The 26,087-nt window shown below is 38.2% G+C and overlaps 1 protein-coding gene across 3 annotated transcripts; it reads right to left on the bottom strand.

Moving 5' to 3' along the window:
• Positions 1–469: 469 nt before the first annotated feature.
• On the bottom strand, positions 470–26,087 carry SECISBP2L (SECIS binding protein 2 like). Of its 3 annotated transcripts, none has more exons than XM_075575641.1 (18): positions 25,791–26,087; positions 19,622–19,800; positions 18,768–19,098; positions 18,156–18,291; positions 17,363–17,580; positions 16,434–16,458; positions 15,868–15,983; positions 15,072–15,206; positions 14,342–14,425; positions 13,939–14,106; positions 11,925–12,066; positions 10,643–10,812; positions 10,208–10,340; positions 9,587–9,749; positions 8,832–9,052; positions 6,809–6,963; positions 5,927–6,146; positions 470–5,246 (listed from the first exon to the last, which is right to left on the bottom strand). In XM_075575641.1, exons 1-18 carry the CDS (start codon positions 25,806–25,808, stop codon positions 4,579–4,581), a joined length of 3,282 nt encoding a protein of 1,093 aa, XP_075431756.1. In that variant the 5' UTR covers positions 25,809–26,087; the 3' UTR covers positions 470–4,578. The 3 variants fall into 3 exon arrangements, with proteins under 3 accessions (XP_075431756.1, XP_075431755.1, XP_075431757.1); XM_075575640.1 differs by having other exon boundaries at positions 17,363–17,592; positions 25,791–26,086; XM_075575642.1 differs by lacking the exon at positions 14,342–14,425 and having other exon boundaries at positions 17,363–17,592.

The following is a 26,087-nucleotide window of genomic DNA, read 5'->3' as shown; positions in this document are numbered from 1 at the left end:
GTGGATTTGGGTGTGTTTTGGTCACCTAAGGAATCAACTAACTAATAATTATTAATAAGTATGCATCTCTGACATATTGGCGAATCTCTGGAACATAACACCTGTCTCCCCAAAGGCCTCCCCCTAAGAGAGGCTCTCCAATATGCCTTCGCTGCCCCTGTACACTAAGCCAGCGTGGACAGGGTTAAAAGCATGAGGACAAGAACCATTTCATAGACCATCTAGAGTTCATCAGCCCATGCTGTTCATGTGGTACTGTGTGCTGCAGTTTTCTTTTCTACCAAAGAATCTCTGGGACATTACACCTGAGTCACACCAAAGGCTGCTGCTTTAAACCCATAGTGGCCTCACATTTTCTCGTAAGAATACATTATGCAGTGTCACTGTTTAATGCCTAAGAATTGTACCAATAATGATTCATCCATAACATATCTTTTAAACGAGTGAAGAAAATACGCATGAAGGCAAATCATTTTTATGATTTTTATAGTCATTCATTTATTAGATAAGAAAGAATTTCCACTAGTATTTACTGTACACAGTGCAAAAAGCCGTTATTACTCGAAAATGAACAGTAAAAATAGAATTATCCTTCATACAGAAAAAAAAAACCTTCATGTTGCATTAGGAATTCAATATTTTGTTACTACATACTAAGAACATAGATTAAATCAAACGTATTCCTTTAGGAGCAATGTATTAAGAAACAAGCACAATCTTACATAAATTGTGAACATTACATGTTGTAAAAGGGTTAAAATGTGAGCACTTCAGAATTGGGGTTATAAAGAAAAGATCCCAGCACTGAAAGATTCAAATGCAATTAAAACCGAGAAAATATGCAGAAGTACAAATGATGGCACATTTTAAAAAAAATAAAATAAAAAAAAACTTTCTGCCATGTTTATTTTCATTTTTTATTATATTTTCTATTATGGGTCATCTAGATGGCACTACTACACAAAATACTTTGAAGGATTAGGTTTAATTTAACAGCAGACAATACTAATACTTTATGCATATGGGTTACAAGTCATGTCTATTTCATGTGATTCCTTCTTGACAAAGTGTAAAATCATTACAATATATCAATGACCTGCAATCACATACCCATTATTTGGATATGACAAAATCCACATTTAAATACATTTTTATTTTTACACAGGTTTCAGTCACGCCTCCTAAAATTTTCAAAAACAACTTCTCTCTATTCAGTACAAACACAGTTTACCCAAATGCTGTGTTATTTTTCATACTGCCCATTAAAAAGACAGGTGAAAGTGGAAGACCAACACAGACAAAATATCTCAAATCAATTTAAGTATATACATCATACTTGCAATTAGTAGCTTTGGAGTGCAATACATTGGGACAACAATTGCATACTTTACAGATGAACAGAAAGTTAACATTGAGAAAAGTGAAACTTCCCATATTAAACTGCACTTTGCATCACAAAACTTGCTGGGCTGATATAGTGGCAAGTAACTACTGCAAAATACGCCTTTCGCAATTGCGGAGCCATCTTTAAATTTTGCATTTGCAACGCAGGCCTTTCTGGCAGCAAAAGGGTTAAATGACTCATTGAATTACGACAACACTTCTTATTGTTATTGTGCTCCAGACATTGCTTGGACTTAGATTTTGAAAAAAAAAAAAAAAAAAATTTTAAAAAAATCAGCAGACCATTTGCTATGCAGAACATCCTCAATTTAAAAACTGATGAAGCAGGGATATCTTTATTTCCTGACCTGTTTTAGGTTCTTGGGGATTGGAATTGAGAACCCCTGTTGTAGGTGTTTATGTCTGACAAAAGGTATATAGGAATCCTTTTGGAGAACATAGCACTTCCTACTTTACTAACCAAGTCGTCCCTAAGCTGCCTTTTTTTTTTTTTAACATAAATGTCAAAATAAGGAACACAAATGTTCTGAAAAGCAGTAGAGAAGGTTAGCTCACTGTGCGTGTGTCAAGATCAAGACATATTGGAACCTCGAGGGAAAAAATATACAAAGCGTACATTTTATTTTTGAAAAGTAATTTCATTCTGTTCGAAGTTGAAAATTCTATCATTTCAATACGCATGACAACTTTCTGAGATGTAGAGGCTAAGATCAGTCCTATAACATGATTCACAAGACGTCATTCCTTACCCTTCGCCAAAATATGTTCCAAGGAACATTTAGCAAGTCTACTTCAGGACACTAAGGACACCCTTATCCATTTTAGCTACGCATCAGTTAGAAAGTAGCTGATACGTATGCTTCAAAGTATTATTTGCACCTGAAGCATAAATATTATATAGTTAAACTCCTTGCATTACACAACAATGTTATATTAATTAAAATAGAGTATACATGAAAATGTAAAACTGTAAAAAGGTCTCCGACATTGAAAAGATTTTCACAGGGTTTGTTGGATTACCTTGGTGGTCAATTATTAAATTGAACCAATATTTACAAAAATGTCTACAGGCCATGGTTCATTACCACTCACTGGCCTGTAATTTGCCTGATCTACGTTGGTCAATGAGCAATGGACATATCATTTGTCAAACACAAAGCTACCATCTAAAGACAGGAATAGTTTGTTTTCAGCCATCTATTTCTGCCACTTGTTTATATAGACACACAGGGGAGTATCAAACTTCTCGCACGGAAAGTCCTATTGACTTAAACTGCAATGGTTCTGCGGCATTGAATGAATAACCCCCACAGCGGGAATCCCTTTCTAGAGCTTGGCAACACTGATATTAGGGTTAACATGTCAGGCATGCTATCATTTAATAATCACGTGGTCGCTCTGCACACCCAAAAAGATGTAATACTAATGCAGACAGTAAAAAAAAAAAAAAAATCCGATAACATTAAAACACCATGTCTTGATTGCTGTTCAACTTTAACGGGTAGATGGTAACACGCTCTTATGCACAAAACAACTTATAACGTAAATCGCTGTCCTCCAGTATACGCTATACATACAAGAGAAACTTTACCACTAAGCTTATAACAAACCAACACCATTTCATAGTATTTTAGCATTTTTCATCCTGAACTGCAGGAGATTGGTTACTATTTGATATCCCCCTACTAAGGGGTCATTTCCAATTGTTAGTCTGTAAGTACTCACAATCCTGCAGGTGCCTACTGCTCGATAAGCGCTGCTCAACTTTACTTGAACAGAGTAGTCTTCTGGGGTAGACTACCCTCTCCACCACCCCTCAGGTTCAAGCAGCAGCTGCCAGTGAATCAGTAAGGGCTAGCAGTGACCTCACTCTTACGAATAGGCTTGCCCAGTCCTACACTTCAGGAACTTTCTGGGATATTGCGGATTGATTCCGCTTGCTGCCAATGCATTGCAGGCCCCTCTAACAGCCAGGGGTTAAATGTCATGAGATGCAATCTCAAGTTAGGGAAAAAGTGGCATTTTTGGAAAATGGTGGGTGTGTTAGAGAAAAAGTTAACTTTCTAAACGGTTTACATTAAAACAAGTGTTTCTTGACTTTAAAATTTGACATTCAAATTGTGTGAAAAGGAACTCTAAAGAATATGTTTGTATTCATGACCTCAAGTCAGTACAGAATCTAACCACTAAAAGTTATCGTTTTACCCACAAGCTTGTTCACTTATGAATTTAGACCAGTGTTTTCCAACAGGAGTTCAACGGGCCTTTCTAAAGGGTTTCTCCAATTTGAAAAATGTACCAAAAGATTTTATAATGTATCTGATCGAAGACACCCCAATAGAGAGGGTTGGGGTTCCTTACAATGCATTTGATAGCACATCTGATATTAGACAAAGTTGGGGTTCCTCAGAATTTCATAATATAATTATAGGGTTCTTTAACCAAAAAAAAAAAAAAAAAAAAAAGTGTTTGAAACCACAGATCTAGACAAAACTGTGGAAAGGTATCTCAAAAAGGCATTTTTTTCACACGGTTCCAGTTACTGTGTTTCTCCAGCTAACATACGTAACATTTCTACAACCAAGTGCTTAAACTAAAAGCATTAGAGAACAAAAACAAAATCACCTACTCGTCAATAGTTTTATTTATAGCGGGTTTTTTTTAACGTTTTTTTTTTAACACGTGTTATTTCTATTGAAATTTTTTTAATTAATTAATAACTTAGTATTAAGCTTAAATGTAAATACGTCTATTTTAAGACGTAATCATCTTCTCCCCTCACAACATCAAATGGAAATAATATTGCTTGAGAAATGCATGTGATTACACTTCAAACCCCAAACCATTGTCATCTACAATGAATTGCAGGCTCGTAGGGCAGCAGAGTGGTTAAGTTCTGTTCTTCTTGTGACAACCTTAAGTAATATTCAGCCACCTGAAAACAAAAACTATAGAAAGTTCCCGGAAACCCCCCCTTAATGCTTGTTTAAAGAATAAATCAACAAGGTTTTAATTAAACAATTAACAACAAGATATAAAATAGTTTGCTTGGAATTAAATGTTTTAAACAGTGCAAAAAATGGAGATGAAATATGCACGGTAACGGCTGCAACTCTCCCAATATAATTTGTGTCAGTGGAACTATTCCTGAGGTTTTTTTTGTGTGTGTTTGTTTTACATAAAATTGGAATTAGAGCTTTCTTTTAATGATGAACATCTACCACTTTGTGTATGTGATACGTTTCTGGCATGCTTATCAGCTGTCCGTTCCTTGCCGTCAGCAGGGTCCACCTGTTCAGAAGAACCCGCCTCGTCCTCTTCACTTTGCTCAAGGTCATCCTCCTCTGCGCTGTTCAGAGAATTCACAAGCTGGAGGGTTTCCATAGTTCTTTGGGTCTCCGAGACCCAAGATTCTATCATGCTGTTCCGCTGTACCTCTACTGAAATAGGATCTTGGGGATATTCGTCATCATCCTCATCATCTTCGTTGTCGTCTTCTTCCAGCATTTCTGGTACTAGGGTGCTAGTTGTACTAGTCATGGAAGAATTTAGGATATCTCTGCAGCTCCCATCCAATGATCCAGTTTCAGTGCTTTGTTGGGAGGCCCATTCCAGATTGTCATCTGGTTTGACCTCTTCTTTGTCAACCGAAGTAGCCTTTGCCTGGCTAGCAGTTAAGGTAGTACTACTTGCAACTTTCAAGGATGGTTGTTTATGAAAACTGGCTTTTTCTGATGGGACACTACTAGTTTGTGCTGATGTACTGGTTCTGAGGGAACATTCTTCATTTTCTGAAGTTTCTAGCCCATCAGATGTTTCCACCATACTTCTCCAATTAGTTTCTGTAAAAAAAATCAACAATAAATCAATTTACCATTTTATTTCATCGTGCAATGGAAACATTTCTAGAGAAATCAGAGTTACCGTAAAAAATCCCCAATTTAATCTTCACGATTGCAATTAGATTAGTCATGAATGTACTTGCCAAGTTTTACAGTTTTAAAGCGTTTCCACATACAGATTTAAAATAGTATTATAAATATTACCCATGCTTACAGAGTCTGTATTCGAGTAAAGAAAGCAACAATTTTAATAAATCGGTTACAAAATAGTTCTGGACAAATGTAATCATGATCCTTTTTATTAGGCCCCATAAATATTAGTTACTACAAGGCAATGGCTTATACAGCCCCGGTGAAGAGAGAAGACGCTGTGTCTTCTGTCTTCTGTACAACGTGAAAGATAGAAGATCTCCATGCACTACATGGATTCAATTGTTTAAGTATGTGTTAGTTTCATGGAAGGTGACCAATGTTTCAGAACAAGGGCCCATCCCAAGGAATCAGAGGAGGGGCGATTGGGCTGAAACGTTTCCCCCCCCCCCAACCATGTAACCAATAAATACTTAAAGAACGTAATCCTTAGAGTGCCTGAAAATCTTCTGTCTTTCACCCTAAAACATATGTATCCTGCGCGGCCTGATTTTTGAGTTCCATTCATATGTAATAGTCTAAAAACGTACCATGTTCCTTCTCATTCACCTCTGAGATGGGCTCAGAGATAACACTGCAGAATGAAATTGCACTTGCTGCTGAGGGATTGCGAGAATGACCCATGTGGTGAGGAACCTTTTTAACATTCTTCAATGCTTCTTCAGCCTGTTCTTGCTCCATTGATGCAACCATATCTTTGTATGCTTTTCTAGCCTCTTCAGTCAATGATACCAACTTATTAAATAAATTCTGAAAACATTTTAAAAAATCCAGTGTAAATGGCATTCATTTTGCAGTAACAAAAAAAAACAAAAAACAAAAAAAAACACACAATACAGAATCAATCTACCATATTCTAAGCTGCTACAATAAATATAAGCTTGATCATAGAAATACTGTATGTTATCACTAGAAAATAATTAAATCTGTCATTAAAGTAGCAATGCCCCTCTCGGAGGGCTTACTGGAGCCGACCGGCTGCCAGGATCCTGCATGATAGAATATTTCCTCCTGTACAGAAAATATAGTCTTTCTCCGCAATCTAAAGGAGTTATATCTGGAAAACCTTGGTATTACCAGAAGTTAGGGGACTACAGATCAGCCCCAGGGGACTCCTGGTACGGGAGGCAATACCCCTTCCCACGGGAAAAAACAAATCCAGCCAGCTCAGCTTGCTGCTATAAAGGGGATTACATGTGTTAGCCAGCACCCTTTAGGTCCAAGTTATTATTTACTACACGCGCTGCATACATTCAGAGGTATTAACTTGTAAAGGAGTTGCTTGCTTAAGTCAACTCCTCCCCAGTAACCAGAGCATTTTTTTTTAAATCAAAATCAGGCATGACTTCTCTATAGCCCTGTGTGCCGATAAACTGTAACAACTCTACAAACCGCCATGTCCAATTTCTTACCTCGGCGCCCGAGTAACTGAAGATACCCACTACACTGACTGGGACCAACTTGTTTACACAGCGACCCAGTGCTTTTCTTCCAAGAGCAAAGATGAAGGGGATTTCTTGCTCCCTTGCCATAGCAATTACATTATAAAGCGCCTCATCCAGTCCACCTGGGGGGGGGGGGGGAGAAATGTAAAAATTATATCAAATATTCTTTTTTGTTACTTTTTGGTTAGCATTTTCATATCAGGGCATCCTATTATTATGTATATACAAACAAAATCTACAGCACTCTTACTTGGTACAGTATTAAAAAAAAACAAAAAAAGTATAAATTGAATAAATCTAATACTATAATAATAAAATACAGCGACGTTTCCAGCCTCCATGGCTCTTAGCCTTATCCATGGAGGCTGGAAACGTCTTTTTTTTTTTTTTTATAGTAATGGATACATTCCATACACAGCTTTTTATACTGTATCAAGGACGAGTACTGTGGGTTTTTGTCTTTTGGTGAACTGGTTTGTATGTTCCCAGTTCTTCCACTGGTGCCCCAGGCAGATAAGTAGTTTGGCTTTCCATTTACTGTTATATGTAAGTGCCCCAGATCTATAGACCCATTTTTTTATTATTATTTATATACTAGGGTGACTATTTTTCTGCAGTTAAAAACCGGGTCAATTTTCACGCATGAGCCGGCTCTTTTACGCATTTGCCGTCAGCGTGAAACCAGGACAATCCTGGAGGGGAAAAAAAATAAAATAAAAATACGGGACTTCTGATCACCCTATTATATGCAAACTAACCATCATCTGCTCCTAAGCTGCAGACCAAGCAGTATACGTGTTTTTTTTGCTTGTTTTTTTAGAAAATCAGTTCTGTACCAAAAGAAAATACTTGTAGCATTTTTTTTAAACAACTCTGAATGACATTTCTAGTGTATTATAATGTAACAAGCATTTTTTGTTTTTATAGCAACCATTTACAAAGTTACATCCCCTTCCTCTTGCTTTAAATAGTGGGAAATGTGCACTCAATATTGTACAAAATGAAAAAGCATTTCTAAAACATGATAATAAAAGGAGCAGAAGAATAAAGTGCTGAAGAATAATGGAAACCACATATGAGCGAATCCCTGCCTCAAAGAGCTTACAGTGTAAGGCCGGGCTTATAGTCCTGGCTACAGCGACGGCCTATAGTAGGCGCGACCACGGCAGCTTGGTCGCAATCACGAAGTCGATGAAAATTGATTTTTCGGCGACCGCCGCGTGACGTCACCGGGCACGTGAGCGGTTCAGCCAATGAGGGCGAACCACTCATGGCCAAGCCACCCCAGTCGCTTCTCTTGCCTCCTACACTATAGGTAAAAAAAATGCTGCTACAACGGCGACAGAGTCGACAGGACTATAAGCGCAGCCTAAGCAGTGTAGTTGGAGACCAACATATGCATTTGGACTTCTTGTAAATGAACAAGTTATAACAGAGGCCCATAACGGAGAGCTTGCTGCGGTAAATTCACAAGAAACAATAAAAAATGGAGAACCTACAGATGTAGCATTGGAAGTAAATGGACGAGCTTTGTGGATAATAAAGTTAAAATGTTTATTCCAAGTGGGATTAGTCAAACAGTCTATGGCTCAGAAACAAATGCGACATGGCTGCAGGCGTGGCTCCGTGAGAAAGGGCACGGACTCCACGTATGAAGCAGGGGAGCCTGCTTCAAATCCCAGTATCAGCTCCTTGGGCAAGTCACTTTATCGCCCTGTGTCCCAGGCACCAAAAATTAGATTGTAAGCTCTAAGGGCAGGGACAGTGTCTGCAAAATTATATGTAAAAGCACTGTATATACGGTCAGTGACATACAGGAAAAGAAACATGCAAACATTGTTAACCTACACTAATCTGTAAAGAAATCATATACCAATGGAACAGTGGTATTCCCAGCGGGTTTGGCAAGTGTTCAGAAGTGTAACAATATAACCACACATCATCAAATCATTTTTTCACTTGCAAAGGAAAACCCAGAAAACGCAAATACCTTTTGACTGAATTTTCTCGCAATTGGGGGAAATAATAACACACTTGATCTTATTTAACTTCATGTGTTTGGTAACTTCTCGTAAACCCATAACAAGTCTTCTCTTTGATTTTGCCTTCATGGGGTCCTTCTGGTAAACTTTCTCTTGGAAGCTGACAAGTTCTTGCAGTAATAAAGTGACACACTCGTCTATTTCTTTACTTAGAACTTGATTGCAATACCTAACAACGGTGGGAAGGAAAAAAACGATATAAAAAAAAACAACAAAGGTAGCTTGTAAAGCTTGTATTTACAACATATTTCCTTCTCAAATTGTTGCTATTTAGGGTTTACCGTTGCTACAACATACCTCAACATTTTAACAAAACGTACTTATCCAATGGGTTGCAAAACAGCGTTGAAAGTGCACAGCATTCACTAGTTTTAAACCAGTTTTAACAACATTAAATGAAAGTTAGGACAATACGGTGAGCTTCGGGGCCATGAGCATTGTAGGTATTTATTTTCACCTGAAGCTAAGAAATCCACGTATTTACAGCGTCACAATTACACACCCAAAACCCTTTAGCATATCACAGCTAATATTGCTAACACTGATCATTTGCAGGCCAAAATATGAGAACATTGCCACTGCACTACTTTTGGATATCTTATGAATGCGCGATTAAAAATTTCATTATTGCAGTATTGTGTTGCTGCTTCGTAACAAATGCATATGTAATATAAGCAAAATGTGTTCTGTGTTGAATACTTACTCTCTAAACCTCTTGCTGTGAATTTTGGTGATAGCCGAAGAGGCCATTGGGCTGCCTATGCCAGAACTGGCTGGTGAGCCCTGAGACACTGGTGTCATGCTATATGGGGAATTTTGACTTGCTGGGGAAAGTGACGTATCGCTTGGTGCGCTGAGACCCGCTTCTAATGGGAAACAAGAAAAGGATTACCAAGTCTTATTGTTGTTCAAGTCACCAGTCCTTACAAGATCGAGCCTAAAAGGTTTAATGTTAATTACAAAACATAGGTCAAACATGTGTTCAACCTAATAGACATGCAAAGAATGATCTTCAACTATTTGACATTTAATTACAAAATTGCTCAAATTACAGCATTTATTTTTTTACATTCATCCATTACAGAGCACAGCTACATACACTAGAATGCAATTTACTACGATAAGTTTACAGTATGGCAGTAAACAAGGAATTGGAGATATGAAATAGACACTACAGTTTTGGCAAATCATACGAATTCCTTTTTAACTCTTGGATATGAACAAAAGGTGTATAATTGTAAAAAAAAAAAAATAATAATAAACCCCCCCGCACTTTTATTATATAAATTGGATATAATGCATTATAGCGATTATAATAACTGACCTTCCTGAGATGCCACATCTTCAGACTGGTCATCTGCAAAACTTAATGCAATATCTTTTTGTTCCTCGGACCCCAAAATACTTTGATCCGCTGACAAACGACCTTTCTTTTCTTCTCTTTCCTTCAGAATAATCTAGAGAGTCGGAAAAGCCTTCAGATTCAACTCCGCATTACACATTAGTTTCCTTCAAAATATGTTGTTTGTCACATTAAGCAACAAAACTAATTCTTTAAAAAATACAAAATGTTTGGAAAAAAGAGATGATTTCAAAAAAGTATAATTTTACCAAACCATATAATTATTTACATTTACAGAGAATAAAATTAATGTTATGAACTTACACTTCAAGAAAAATTATACTATGCCCTTTAAGGAGGCACCATGAGAAGATGTAAGTAGTAAAGCCTATAGAATAGTTTTTGCAACTCGCTTACCTTTTTAAGTGCTGTTGGACGTTTCAATTTTGGAACTTCTTTCTCTTTCCCCCTTTTCACTCGTGGGGCAGTGGAGTCCAAGGGGTTAGGAGAACCCACTGAAGCCTGGGCTTTTGTGAACAAGTTTCTGTTTGTATGTTCTTTGGTGTGAAATGGGGCAGCACTGCCAACTAAAAAAAACAAAAAAAGGTAGGTTAGTCTCTCTAGAACTTATGCAGGACAAAGTAGTTTCCATAGGCGGGAAAGGGTATCACCATAAGGCAGGGGTGGGCGAACTCCAGTGGTTCAGCTACCTGTGCTGAAGCAGGACTATCCTGAAAACCTGACCAGGTTGCTGCCCTTTAATATTGAGTTGGCCCACCTCTTGGTTAGGGAATGATCCATTTTTATAAGAACCGCATCAAGTCCCATGTTCCTTTCATGTCTTTTTCGTTAGTAACCAACAATTCAGGTTGGATTCTCTATGAATCCACATTGCCAAATGTATGCCAACAAATATGTATACTTTAGCCATGCTTTTGTATTGTACATTATGCATGTCATTTCAAGAAATTATAATTCTGCAGACGAATAATAGTCTGAATTTCAGTTTACCACCAGCATATACGTTAAACAGTGCTATTGCGACTTTACCAAGCTATATACCTACCTTCAGCAGTATGGTGTATTTATCTGATACAAATGTGTATTAACACATAAACCTGTCCCATTTACTAGCCCATCACCGTTCGGTCCGTGAGGATTTTAAATCCTGTGTGTGTTTATATTTGTTCCCCATAGTTGTTAAGTTGCGTCGGTCATTTATTTAATAAAATTTTATTATTTTTGGTTTTAATTGGTGTTTGTAGTCCGTTGGCTGGAGGTTATATACCTCCTTTTTGGTCCTAGTGATTTCACTGTATATCCATCTCCACCATACAGATCAAAGTATGGTGACTCTGAGTGCTATTATTAGGGCTTTTAGTGACTTCTCTTAGTCACTTGTCCAAGTGTTTATTTGACGAATAAATATTGCAAATATACACCCCGTAAATGAAAAAACTGATGACTGGAGTAGGCCACTTCTGGAATAAGGTATCATTAGTTTGCATTCAAGTAGCAGTACCTTCTGCTCTGTAACTATGAATGAATGCACAGACCTTGTCCGACTATTGCCAAGGCCTGAATAACTCCAATTCCTTAGTCAAAACAGCATAAGATTTAGATATATATATAAAACAAAACAAAAAAAAAGGCACACACCCTCTACTACTGATAATCAAAGTTACAGCAGAAATCATACCGGTGTAGGATAAAGGCCTGGTGTTGGTGATTTGACGAGCTTTCATTGCTTGTTGCTGTCTTTCAAGAGCTGCCAACATATCTCCCAGATCTAGTTGCACAGGAGTCTTACTCTTCTTCCCGGATGCCTTGGATAAAGCTTCCTGTTATAGAAACAGTAGGGAATATATTAGTAGCCATATGGGCAACATTGTAACTTGCCATTTTCTTTTTAAATAAACCAACATATTATTATTATTATTAATAATAATAATAATAATAATAATAAAAAAGGTACGCAAGCCTATGGGTTGAAGGACTACCACCATTCCTTTTATTGTTGCACAAAACACAATTGTATGCAGTCTTACAGCAACACAAATTAAAATTATGCCGATACAATAAAATTTGATTTTCCAATACAAGAAAACAATACATTATTTTTTTTAAACGTAGTTAGAGAACCATACACCACACAAATTTTTGGAACATCTACGTTTCGACTGTCGGAGCAATGCATTGCAGGATTCTCCAAACAGCAAAATAACAATACAATAAAAAACAAATTGCAAGGTAAATTTGTGAATAAGAATGAAATAAGGAGGTTTCATGATATCATGAGATATTAATTATTGAAATCAATCTGGTACTTATGGGGTTAAAGTGGCTACAGTTTGACAAAAACACGAAGAAATTGTTTTTATGACAGGTCAAGTCTCTTCCCGTGTCTGTGCTGATCTGCAAAGAGGGCTTAATTGGGTGGGCCACTAAAAGTAAAAAAATTAGTTTTGAAGGCTATAGACGATAGCCAAATCCTGGGCTGTCAGCTTCAAAGAAAACCGAAACATTCTGGAAATACCCCCTGTGCATCACAGAGAGAGGTGACAAACAGGTCGCCACTTAGTTGGAGGGCTTTATTTATTTATAACAACGTTTACATAGCATTCTTATCCAGGGTGCTGTACATATGTTAGTACAGACACAATCTATGATTTTGGTGCCTGGGGCACAGGGAGATAAAGTGACTTGCCCAAGGTAACAAGGAGCAGACACCGGGAATTGAACCACACTGCTCTGCTTCAAACTCAGTGTCATCGTTTTAAGAGTCAGTGTCTTTACTCACTGAGGCACTCCTCCTTTATTAAAAATTAGGTGATCGTGTGATGACATCTATACTGAAGAATAACGTATAGATATTGGTAATCTTTGCAACAAGACAGATGCAATAAGGACAAACACTTGAGGTTTCGGAGGTGGCAAGGAACAAATATCAGTTTGTTGCTTAAATTTAGGGGTAAGCCGGTCAAAATTTGTATTGTAACATTTTGTCCAAGTATTAGAGAAATTAAGATATGGAGGTCTTTTATACACTCAGTCAAATTTAAATGTTGCAAGAAAAGCTTTTATTTTCTTAAGTTGTAAAAATGTCTACCCCGTAGCTGATTTACGACAGGGGTGGGTCTTATGTTTCAATGCAAGAAGGTCTGGCCATAAATGTTGGCATGTTTGAATAGAATAGCGGGTATTCAACAAGATGTGTTTTGGGATCAGAAACGAGAGTTCTCATCTTTCCTACGCCAGTGACCTCTCTGGGAAAAACCTATGACATTTGGTAACAGGGATAGAGTAGCCATGTGTATTAACCATGGTTGCATATAGAAGTCATGTGTTCACAAGTGTGCTGTCCGTGACAAATGGTATATTGGGACAGAGTGAGCAGAGATATTACTCATTTGAAGGACCTTTGTGGAAGGTGACAAGTGGGTCAGCTACAGAGCTGTGCACTAACCCATGTCCCATATGCAGGTCACAAGCTCACAGGTGTGCCGTACGTGACGAGATTTAACCCTTTGAGTGCCCTATAAAGTGGTGGCTACGTCATGGGCTTTCAGCGCTCCTGTCAGGTGCTTAATGCGACATAGCAGGAAGAGAATAGGAGTCATCTTCCATTCCCTTAATCAGCGACAGGCCCTGTGGCACTCAGAAGGTTAAATAATACAGCTACTATCAAGGTACCGTTAAAAATACAAACAAACCTGAAGTTTTTTCTGCTCCATGCTTATTTCGGAATATTCCTGCGCTGTGGCCAAAGCAGCGGCCAGGGCTTTTTTCTTCTGACTTTTAGCTCGCTTTGGTACAGACGTTGTGATGGGGATTGGCGTTTGGACAATATTGATTGGCGAGTTTTCAGGTAAATCATCCAACTGAAATCAGAAGGTGGAGAAAGAAGAAATGGGGTTAATATTTGCATTTTTGACTAAGGCATTCACACATTTCCCACCAACGATGAAAAGTATACAGGTCCCCCGCCTATTTCAGCACAATATGAATAAAGATTCAAAACCCAGGTTAAACAGACAATAAAATCGGCCAATATAAAACGGAAATACTACAAACTAAATATACCTAATACAATCACTAGATGAAACCCCCACTTACCACTTTGGAGGACATATTTGGCTGTGGGTGATCATTTCTAGTATTCCCATTGCTGCTATTTAGTTCAGGAAATTCATCTTCATCCTAAAAATGTATGTTCAAAACACAGTACAAAGCTCAAAATCAACTACCCTAATTTTACTAAATAAAACTAAAGTCTTATTTTGTGCCACTATCCCTATTTATTTATTTTACATCAAAATAAAAAACCTGACGTTAGGTTGGGGAGGGAAATAAATAAATTCATGTGTCCAGAGTCCAATCTTTGCCAAGTTCTGATTGGGGCGAGATAATCGTTTTATATTAATAGTTCTATTGATCCAGAGGATGGCAGACAAAAAACTCCAGTGACACATTTGCCAATTCGTAATGGAAAATAAATATCCCTGACTTCCGCAAAGGCAGACTTCTAACTGGATCCGTGCTTTTCCAAGGTTAACTTGTTATTCCTTTTTCTACAAAAGCTACTAACCTAATTTTACCAAATGAAACTAAAGTCTGAAAAGTTACTTTCTATTATCGGATCATTTTCTGTTCAGAATTGACATCAATGGTCTATTTTGTGCTTTGCCATCAGACTTGATACATTAAAATAAATGCGAATAAATTCAATTTTGGAATTTGTACCCAGTATAAGTGTTTACTTTAGGAGGTGCTTTTTAGACATGAATAACGCTTTCATACAAAATCTGCACCTTAAAAAAAAAATAATAAAAACACAACCACTTACCTCAAAATACAGGTGTTCAGGACTCTGCTCCGGCCTGGTGAGTTGGCTTCCGGTTCCTGCCTTATTGTCCGCTTTCCGCTGCACGTTCTGTCTTCTTTCGGATGACGTGCTTTGCCCTCTGCATCGGTATGCAAGCTGCAGTGATAAAAAAAAAACGCATGCTGCTAAATCGGACAACGCCATTATCTGCTGTTCTTTGAGGCAATGTAACTTTACGCAGTTGTAAAAGTGGTTTAAAACATAAATAAGTAGTACTGTGATTGGATTAAAAAATATTAAAGAATATATATTTAATGGTGGTGCAAAGATCCTTTTATTTTAGAAATATTTAATCAATATCTGTGTTGTAAAATGAAAGAAGCTTTCCAAAACAAATCTGTGTATTAAAAAGGCATTTCCTCTTGCCCAATGTTTTGTTTTTGTTTTAATAAATGCAGCAGTTCCTTGTCTTTACAGCAATGCAGGTTATCCAAGCTGCCGAACCGGCTTCCCAGGGCACGCAATATGGCCGCTTATTTCACAAGAGGAAGTGGTGTGGCTTCCGCAGTAGCTGCCATAGCAACCCAAGGAAGCTAAATACACTACAAAATCGTTAAAAAAGGGGCATAAAGAGAAAAAATAAATCCAGTATTATCCAACAATGCTCAATGAATTTGAAATAAAAAAATATATATTTTTGAATGAAGTGCTGATTTAAAAATAAAAAGTACCAGCACACTTGGGCCAGTGTCTATATATGCAGCTATAGCTCTTGCAAGTTATAACTAGAAGCAACGTTCAAATATTCTAAACTTACCTGGGAGTTGCTCCTCAATTCCGCTTGCCTTCCCCCTCTAGAAAATGCTTGACCTTTTTCATTCCAGGGCCTTTTTTGGGTAGCCTGGGAAGCTACACTAGCCCAACTTGTTCCAGCTTTTAAGAAGAAGAAAAAGAGAAAGTCAACACTCTAGTCCAGGGGTGAGCAACTCCAGTCCTCAAGGGCCACCAACAGGTCGGTTTTTCAGGATATCCCTGCTTCAGCACAGGTGGCTCAATCAATCCAGGATTCAGTCTTTGACTGAACCACCTGTTTCTGAAGCAAGGATATCCTGAAATCCTGACCTGTCGGTGGCCCAGCCACTCCTGCTCCAAGTCACACCGTGCTAACAGGTAACATCCCTAGCTAAAACATCAACTAAAAAGCAAAAACCCAGCCGACGTTATTTATGTCAGCATTCAGCAATGCATTAATACATTAAAATGTTATATAGTGCACTAGTATTATTGGTCCTTCCAATAGCAAAGGTGTTCGGAGGCTGGTAACATTATATTGGCACTATTACTAGAAACGTGAAAAGTAATGTAAAAAAATGAATACAGTACCTGTAGATACAGCTGGATCTGCTACCTGCAATAAAGCATCAATAAAGTATTAGCATTCTCTAGCTAACATGACGACTTAATCATATTTAAAATATTTTTTCGGAAAATACATATTGCATTTTTAAGAATATATATAGATTTTTTTTTTTAAGACAGGTAAGCAGCAGTTTTCTTGTTTTTTCATTTACAGGGTGTATATTCTGCAATATTTATTAGTCTGCAGAAATGTCATTTCTTGAAAGCACAATGCATAATGCAGAACAGGGGTGCGCGCAGCGGTTACAGAAGTCCCGTGCTCTCCCCCAAGGTATTTAAATTAAATGCTGGGGGACCACGCAAGGCCTCTGTAATTAACTTACCTTGGCTTCCAGCGACGCGTCATTATGGAAACCCGGGGTCACGTGACTTTACATCACATGACCCCGCAGCCGAGCAGTGGGGGGGGGGGGGGGGGGAGGATGTACAAGCAGGGGTGCGCAGGGGGAAAAGTTTGCACACCCCTGATCCCTGATGTAGAAAACAGAAGCATGGCTATTGTATATGAATTGGCTGGCATATATTTGGCAATGTGGATTCATGGTAACCAACAATTCACGTTGGATTCGAAAAAGACATGAAAGGATCATGGGACTTGATGGGGTTCTTATAAAATGGATCATTCACTATCCCTGTGTGGGCCAACTCCAGGTCAGGTTTTCTGGATATTCCTGCGTCAGCACAGGTGGCCACCTGTGCTGAAGCTCAGATGGATTGAGCCACCTGTGCTGCAGAAGGAATATCCTGAAATCCTGACCTGTTGGTGGCCCTTGAGGACTTTGACTTGGCACCCCTGTACTAACCGATCTCCAACCTAGGAGAGCAGTTGTGTGTATGAACACTCCTGCATAACAATAATTGACAACACAGCCCAAGATATTGACTTTACGCACATTTACTGCGTTGCAGTCTGTGTGCCTTGAGCACATTGCTGCCGCCTGGTTGTGCCCATGTTTCGGACTGCAGTACCCGCTGTCGCTGTCGATATCGGCTTCACTTGCTCCCTGCTCGCTTGACGATTCTGCCGCTGGGTGGGAGGACCGTCGACGTCTCGCTTTGGATTTCCAAGGTGTTGCAGACGTGCTCTCGGAGAGAGACTTGTTGGCTATATCTGTGGGGAAATCTGTAAGAAAATCTGACCCCTCAAAATGTGGCTTTAAAATATGCAGCTTGTTAGACCAGCTACTCACTATATTCTACAAATAGAACTGGTCTATCTACAACTTGCGGTATTTTCTAATTTCCCCCCATTTATTTAATTTGGTTTGCCAAATTTGCAGTCAAATGTATAATGTAGTAAACAGGAAGATTCAATAATGGCTCCAATTCCAATTGTATTCTTATTAAAATGACTTTAGTGCAATTCGTTTGTAGAGAGATGGGTGAATGTCCCGAAATTCAATTCGCAGCCATTTTTTTTTTTTACATTTCCAAAAGAAAAGAAAAAAAAAATATATATATATATAATTTCTCCCCGAATATTCTCTAATTTAATATTCGCAAATTTTTAAATCTTCCAATATTAAAAAAACAAAAAAATATTGCTGGATTTCTTTTTAACTCCTATTTGCCACAAATTCCAGCTTTGGCAAAAGAATCTGCCCATCCCAGTTAGTTAGTAACATTGATGCATTATACACACAATGGACGGAGTCGCCGATACCCTGCCCACAAACTATTTCTTACCCGTTTGTTGACAGGCATCCACTAACAAAACAATTTTGGGTCGTGTGTCAGGGCCCGATGAGCAGGTCTCCTTCTGTATCGCCACACTTTTCATGGGAGGCCTTTTGCATTTTATCTGTGGCATTGCTTGCTGGGGCTGTTTTAGACATTAAATAAAACCTGAATCAGTGTGTGATTTAGGTGCTTTATGGATTGAATTTTCAAAAAAAAAAAAAAAAAGCATTTTTTTATTAAAAAGAAATTAAAATTTGTAGTATTACATTAAACAATTAAAAAAGACCATTGGGTTTAACACAAATTCATATAAACATTTTTTTTAAATACACGTTTAGCAATTCTGCAACAGGCATGTTCTGATTTATTCATTTTTTTGTGCTACTGATACCAATTAGATTGTAAGCTTTTCAGAGCAGGGACTCCCTTTCCAAAATGTTACAATTATGTCTGAAGCACATCTCCACTTTGTTATTTATATTATTTGTTATCTATATCATTGTCACGTGTATTACTGCTCTGAAGCGCTATGTACATTAATGGCGCTATATAAAGACATACAACACACACACACACACATACACACACACACACACACTATGTCCTTGACAAACATACCTTGTGGATAATTGGTCCTCTGCTACTGCTCCTGTTTCTTTGACTGGACAACGGGTTGACCTGTGCCTGCTGGCTTGCTCGATCAGTGCAGTCCACGGAGACTGCGCTTACTGCATTTGCCGCTTGGACTGGGGCGGTGTAAGAAGTAGGAAAAGGATGGTAAAAACCCATGACTTGAGCACAAGGTGCTGGCATCAACTGATAGTACATGTACTCTGTGGAAACGGGAGGTTGAGTAGATATAATGGGATAAGCAAGGTAGGGCCCAGGCCCACCAGGGTTCGAGTTTGACTGTTGCCATCTTAGATCATTATTATACAGTGGAAATTGTCTAGAGGAACAAACAGAAAAGTTTTGTCACTGTAAAAATAAAAACATTAGGAGAAAAGATATATTCACTACACTCTTTATATTTCTCTTCTACAGACAATGAGATCTAGAATCCTTTTTTACTTTAATTTCAGTTCCATTGTTATTAAATAGATCCAACTGGATAGATAGGACATATATATATACACACACACACACACACACACACACACACACACACACACAGTAATAACCAGTCTCGTGAATGTGTGGGTGAAAATATGAAGGATGTTTTATTCTTCAAACTTTCCCTGGTTACTATGACTAAACAAACAACTGATTTTAAACTGTATGACATTAGTAAAATATTTACACAGGGAAGAAAAGCAAAGTTCACTTGCTGCCAGGTATGACATTCTTTTGATGACGCATATCCATAAGATAAAGGTGTTATAATGCCTATTTATAGAGCTGTGAACTAAAAACAGAACTGCCTAGACATATTTGCATGTTGTGTATGTATCGGACGAGGAAATACAAATTACCTATTGGACTGGTTTTCCTGTACAAATGGGTAGCAAGTTATAAGGTAGCTTGGAATGGGTGTTGGTTCCAATCCACCTAAACCACCACTGTCATTAGGAAGTGCCATTGGGATTGTAAGGGTTTCCGACCCTTTCTTCTGAGGAATAAAGGGTTCTACTTCAGCTGACAACTTTCCATTCTAAAAAATGAAAAACAGTTGATTAAAAGGGACATAGCCACCACGAGACAAATATACAATTAGGCACCAGAAACGGGTGGATGGAGAACCTATCCTACACCAAGACTTTACCCGTAGGCCTGTACAATATTTACTCCCAAAAATATATTTTTTAAAAATAAATAAAAAATCATTGGCAAAACCACCAGGTATTAGGATTATCTCTGCCATAGGGTCAACAAAAAGACCGCTTGTCTCAAATGTTGACTTTGATCTTCAGAAATTGGTACCAAAAATAAAATATACCTTGAAGACACTACACATTTAAAAAATATTACACAATCATGAGATGAAATGGATGACAACACCTATCTAATGATGCTAGATGTTGCCAGTCTGTACATTAATATAACTCATGACGGCAGCCACAGAGGTTGTCCTTCAGGGTTTAGAATACTCACACCTGCCTACTGATTTTACCGTTTTGCGTAGTATTGACTAAACACTATTCCAAATAAAAAATAAATAAAAAATGTATTTGCACGTCACGTGGATGGCAAAGAAGAGTAACTTAGGCCCGCCATATGCCAATCTATTTATGACCCAATTTGAGGAGAAAATCTTTATGAACATATTTACTTGGTTGGTATTTAAATGGTTGGGGAAACACTTGGTACCTTGATGGTCATGCATTCAGCATTAGAGTCCTGCTGAAAATAAACTTTAAAAAAAAAAAAAAGTTGCATGATTAAAGAGGATTATATTTGTTTACACAAATGTCTTGCCATCAGAGAAGCTTCAATGTTTGGCACTGGCACAGTCCCCTGTTACATTAATGTATCTCCAAGACTGGGAGCCTCCAGACTAGGGGTTGCCAACTCCAGTCATCAAGGGCCACCAACAGGTCAGGTTTTCAGGATATCCCTGCTTCAGCACAGGTGGCTCAATTGAAGACAGACCACCTGTGCTGAAGCAGGTATATCCTGAATACCTGACCTGTTGGTGGCCCTTGAGAACTGGAGTTGGCTACACTTGCTCCGGAGCAAATGACCAATTCATACAACGGAAACGTCATGGCTTAGAACCAAGAAAATAAAATACAGGAAAATGGAAAGAACCCAGGAATATTTATGATCGTGTATCCAAAACTAGTCCTCGGAAGACTAGGCAGGGGAAAAAAAAAAAAACTATGAATAATATAATCCAAAAATGAAAGGATCATCCTAAAGAATGGAGGGAGCAAAAACAGATTTGAGGCCAAGAGAACACAGATACAAATAAATTCCTTTTAGGAAAAGATCAACATTTAAGTATATCGCCAGCACTTGGCACTGGATTTTGAACTATATTCCATATCAATCAGCACTACAAAAGCTACCCATTACATTTTTATTCAAAAAACAAAATATTGTATTATTTATTTTGAAATAAAATGAATAAATAAAAACCATAATGTTTCCTGATGTGTGTTAATTTCAAGACCACTACATCTGCATGCTCCTTTCTGGAGTTTTTTTACCCCAACTCCTTTCTGGAGCTCATGAAGAAAAACATGTTAAAATGATGCAATATTTTACAAGCACTACCAAGCATAAAGAACTTTATCTAAAAGTACACACAAGAACATTTAAATGTGTATTTAAACTGGTGCTCAAGTTGATAATGAAATGTTTATTTACCTAAAATCAGTCTATTTGTAGCTTAACAGGATACAATAGGGATTAGTGGTATTATAAGTGAGCAGCTAGGATAAACCATCCTTAAACCGGTAGCAGAAAAAAAAATGCTGATGATCCTGTTGTAGATAACGCCAACTTACTAATGACCACTATAACCGCACAATTCTCATTTTTTGATGAAGTTTACAATAATAATTTTTTTTTTTTTAAAGGGCTAGCTGACAATTTAATGGGCTATTAGATGCATCTGACATTTGTGCCTTACAGTTAAGTTTCAGACATTGCTCAGCCAGTACGGTCACTTAGATCTTTACACTGTAATATAATTACATTTTTTTAAAGAATTATTGCTACGCAATACATATTACACAACACACTGTAAAGATCTTTTAAAGGAGCAGTTCCACGTAGCTCATAAAACAAAACATGCTCTGTCCTGGGACCTCTTCTCTCTGTACACACTCTCTCTAGGTGACCTAATAACATCTTTTTGGTTTAATTATCACCTCTATGCCGACGACACACAAATATACTTTTCAACACCTGACCTTACACCTGCTGTACAAACCAAAAAGTTTCTGAATGTCTCTCTGCTATATCATCCTGGATGGCCCTCCGATGCCTTAAACTCAACATGGCTAAAACAGAGCTCCTCATACTTCCTCCCAAACCTGGCCCTACTACCTCCTTCCACATTACTGTTGGAACTACAATCATTCACCCAGTAGCCCAAGCACGCTGCCTAGGGGTCACGTTCGACTCCTCTCTCACATTCGCCCCTCACATTCAAAACATTTCTAAAACTTGTTGCTTTTTCCTCCGCAATATAACTAAGATACGCCCTTTCCTCTGTTGTTCGACTGCTAAAACTCTGACTCAGGCCCTCATTCTCTCCCGTCTTGATTACTGTAACCTCCTGCTGTCCGGCCTTCCTGCCTCTCACCTGTCTCCCCTACAATCTATCCTAAATGCTGCTGCCAGAATCACTCTACTCTTTCCTAGATCTGTCTCAGCATCTCCCCTCATGAAATCCCTCTCCTGGCTTCCGATCAAATCCCGCATCTCACACTCCATTCTTCTCCTCACTTTTAAAGCTTTACATTCTTCTGCCCCTCCTTACATCTCATCCCTAATTTCTCGGTATGCACCATCCAGACTCTTGCGTTCTTCTCAAGGATGTCTTCTTTCTACCCCCTTTGTATCTAAAGCCCTCTCCCGCCTTAAACCTTTTTCACTGACTGCCCCACATCTCTGGAATGCCCTTCCCCTCAGTACCCGACTAGCACCCTCTCTATCCACCTTTAAGACCCACCTTAAGACACACTTGCTTAAAGAAGCATATGAATAGCACTGTGGATATTCTAAACACGATACATAATGCTTGGCCCCCTGCAGACGCACTTACCAGAACTCCCTCCTACTGTCTCTGTACGTTCTCCCTACCTACCAATTAGACTGTAAGCTCCTCGGGGCAGGGACTCCTCTTCCGAAATGTTACTTTTATGTCTAAAGCACTTATTCACATTATCTGTTATTTATTTGATTACCACATGTATTACTACTGTGAAGCGCTATGTACACTAATGGCGCTATATAAATAAAGACATACAATACAATACAAAACATGCTGTAACCAACGTAACAATGGTACACTCCATTTTTTTTAAAATTGCCTAATATGAAATGTAAAAAAAAAAAAAAAAAGGAAGATTGGAAAACATTCCATAACAGCCCTGTTTAACTTAACCTGAAATTATACAACAGAAAAAATAAAAAACAGGTAGTTGCAATAAAAAGGTGAATATAAAAGTGAAACATCTGCCCCTAGCACTAAACTTTAGGTCGACGAGTTACACTATTTACAAGTTTTTGAACAACTTTCTGAGCTGCTCAAAGAGCATGCAACATTTACTAAACAAAACAAAGACTATCTTACTTATTCCAGTCGCAGAATAACTCGTATTTAAAAAAATAAAGACCTCTATGAATTTAAAAAAATGCTTTATATAATCTCACTTCTCTAGTTACAAAATCCCATGCATTTATTTTATCACTATAGTAGCTATGAATTAACCTTTTACCAGCACACAGTCACTGAAATGTCTTTGTCTTTTTGTAAAATAGCTACTGTAGGCACAAACAGCTGCACAGAAGATGACACTAGTAGGAACAGGGCTGGTGAGATTTTCCTATGGAAGGGGTACTGTATATTTAATTAAAAATGCTTTTGTTTATTGTCTCAAAAGCTTCAATTGGAAGTCAGTATCTGTGGGCCTTCTTGAAAACAGATACCAGTCCACACAAATGAGGACGTGGTAGGAAGAAATATGACCCTACATTCTTTTCAGCACAATTGTGCTAATTATTAAATCAGAACACTAGTCTGCATAAAAAGCTAACAGATTTTGCTCTTCTGCAAAATTCCCTTGTGAAATTAATTTTATACTGCATAAGATGGACAGGAACTCACTTTAAAAAAAATTCCATCGTAATGTTCATTGCTGATGACAGAACACATTACGGAAACACTTAACATTCCAACACCAAAAATGATAGAACTTACACAACACACAATAAAAAATTATTTTTAGCATACCGCTTTTGACATACAGTGAAAGAATGACAAACATGCAGTCAAACTGGACAGCACCCGGAACACTTATTTCTTTATTAGAAACCTACTGGCACTTAATTACTAGTCTGCTGTCAATGTCAAAACATCTGTCACCAATAAAAACACGAGGCTTCATTCACCAAACCAAGCCAGTTATTTAGTATGCCAAAAAAACACCACTGAATGTAGCACTGTGTAGTGAGTTGGGCTCCCAAAGCATTCCCCGTCTTATTTACAATGTTCCCCAAAAAAGAAATTCCACTGACAGACCGATTCCTTTAAACAGGTAATCTAGACTTGTCCCTTTTACTTTCGAAAGGTAGGCAAATTTTGCTTTTCATTTAAAAACTCATCGCCGACATGTATATAAAAATGACAGGTATTTGGAATGACATATTGATGGCTTTTACATCCAATCTAGATTAGTCATACCGAAACCCAAAATATAACATTAAAACCATTTGCTAAAACGTGAATAAAAAGTTGCAGCCATTTTATGTTATTTTTCCAGGGATATAATGGATCTGCCCAGTATTATTTTATTTTTAATCATAAACTGCAAAATAGATCAATGCTAATAGGAATTTCATGGTGTAGACACTTAAAGACAACATACAGAACAAATGTGGAATCAACATTTTGCTCTGGTGGTAACGCAACTAATGATAAAGCAACATTCAATCTGACTGAAGGTAATACTGACATTCACTTTTTGACACCTTTTACTTCTTTTAGAAAGCACTGCGTTATTTCAAGTTTAAAAATAATTTGACATGATGAAACCCTCCAACTATGAATTTCTCCTTTTAACAAACATTTCCACATTCCTCTATTCTTCAATCTCTTGGGTAGACATTCCTGTGCTGCCACAGCAGTTGGTCCTTTCTAGGTATAAAACAGATACTGAACTTGTATTTGGAGCACCAAGGAGTCCAACATGAACACTAATCTGCAGCAATCGCTTGTTGTAAACAATACGGCCTCTATTCTTGGAGAAAACTAAACTAAAAGCAGACTCGGCGCACAGACACTTGCCCAAACTCACGTGAATTTTCTATGATTTTTATTAGAGTAACCTCAAATCATAACCAACAAATTAAACCCAGTTCTGTTTTGATTCAATTCTTCTCCCGAAAAAGACAACAGCAAAAAAAAACCTTATGCGCATATATATATATATATATATATATATATATATATATATATATATATATATATATATATATATATATATATATATATATATATATATAATGAATAGACAATACCGTTCTGTAGCTAACTAAATGCTTTTATTTGTGCGAGCTTTCGAGATACACTGATCTCTTCTTCCGGCGATGTTACGGTATGGATACCTCTCTCTCTCATATATACATATATACAAACATATATATATATACACATATATACAAACACATATATATATATATATATATATATATATATATATATATATGTCACTAACAGACTGAGCCAGCCCCAAATGTTACCATTTCCACACTATATATAGTAATAAACGCATGCACCGAACACCCCCCCCCCCCAAAAAAAACAAGCGACTGTCCCTAAAGACCCTGTTCAGTGCCATGTGAAGGGGGGTACAGGTGATAGCGGCCCAGGGTGGTGGGGTATATACACAGTCCCAGAATACTGTGACAGAGAAGGGAGACGGCTTCTCCCGGATCCATACGGTAACCATGGCCGGGGGGGGGGGTTACCTGCTCGTTTATCTCCATGGCTCCCAGGCCTGTCTTCCTCCAGCGCCGTCTCGCACTCTGGTTGCGGTGATGCGGAGGGCCACTCGGGAGCTTCTCCGGCGGCGGCTCAGCTTGGGAACGGGAGAGGGGGACGGGGAGTTGCTCCGTCCATGTTCCGAGCCTGCTCTCTCTCCTCCCCTCCGGCCTGGCCTATACAGTACACAGCTCGGGCCGCCCAGCGTACGTCACTGACGCCCGCCCGTGTCTGCGCCACACGCTACTGGCCGCGGCGGTGAGGCGGGGCGCGAGCTCAGACCC

The sequence above is a fragment of the Ascaphus truei genome, chromosome 18 (assembly GCF_040206685.1).
Source record: "Ascaphus truei isolate aAscTru1 chromosome 18, aAscTru1.hap1, whole genome shotgun sequence".
Classification (NCBI taxonomy): domain Eukaryota; kingdom Metazoa; phylum Chordata; class Amphibia; order Anura; family Ascaphidae; genus Ascaphus; species Ascaphus truei.
Note: the sequence above shows the minus strand (reverse complement) of the source record. Positions and strands in the feature narration are given on the sequence as shown.

What these genes read in the sequence shown, in the direction of transcription:
- SECISBP2L (XM_075575640.1), bottom strand. An exon ending in CTGAACACCTGTATTTTGAG is followed by an intron (nt 14,426 to 15,071) that starts GTAAGTGGTTGT and finishes ATACATTTTTAG; the next exon opens with GATGAAGATGAATTTCCTGA. An exon ending in TCAGTTACTCGGGCGCCGAG is followed by an intron (nt 6,147 to 6,808) that starts GTAAGAAATTGG and finishes AAATGTTTTCAG; the next exon opens with AATTTATTTAATAAGTTGGT.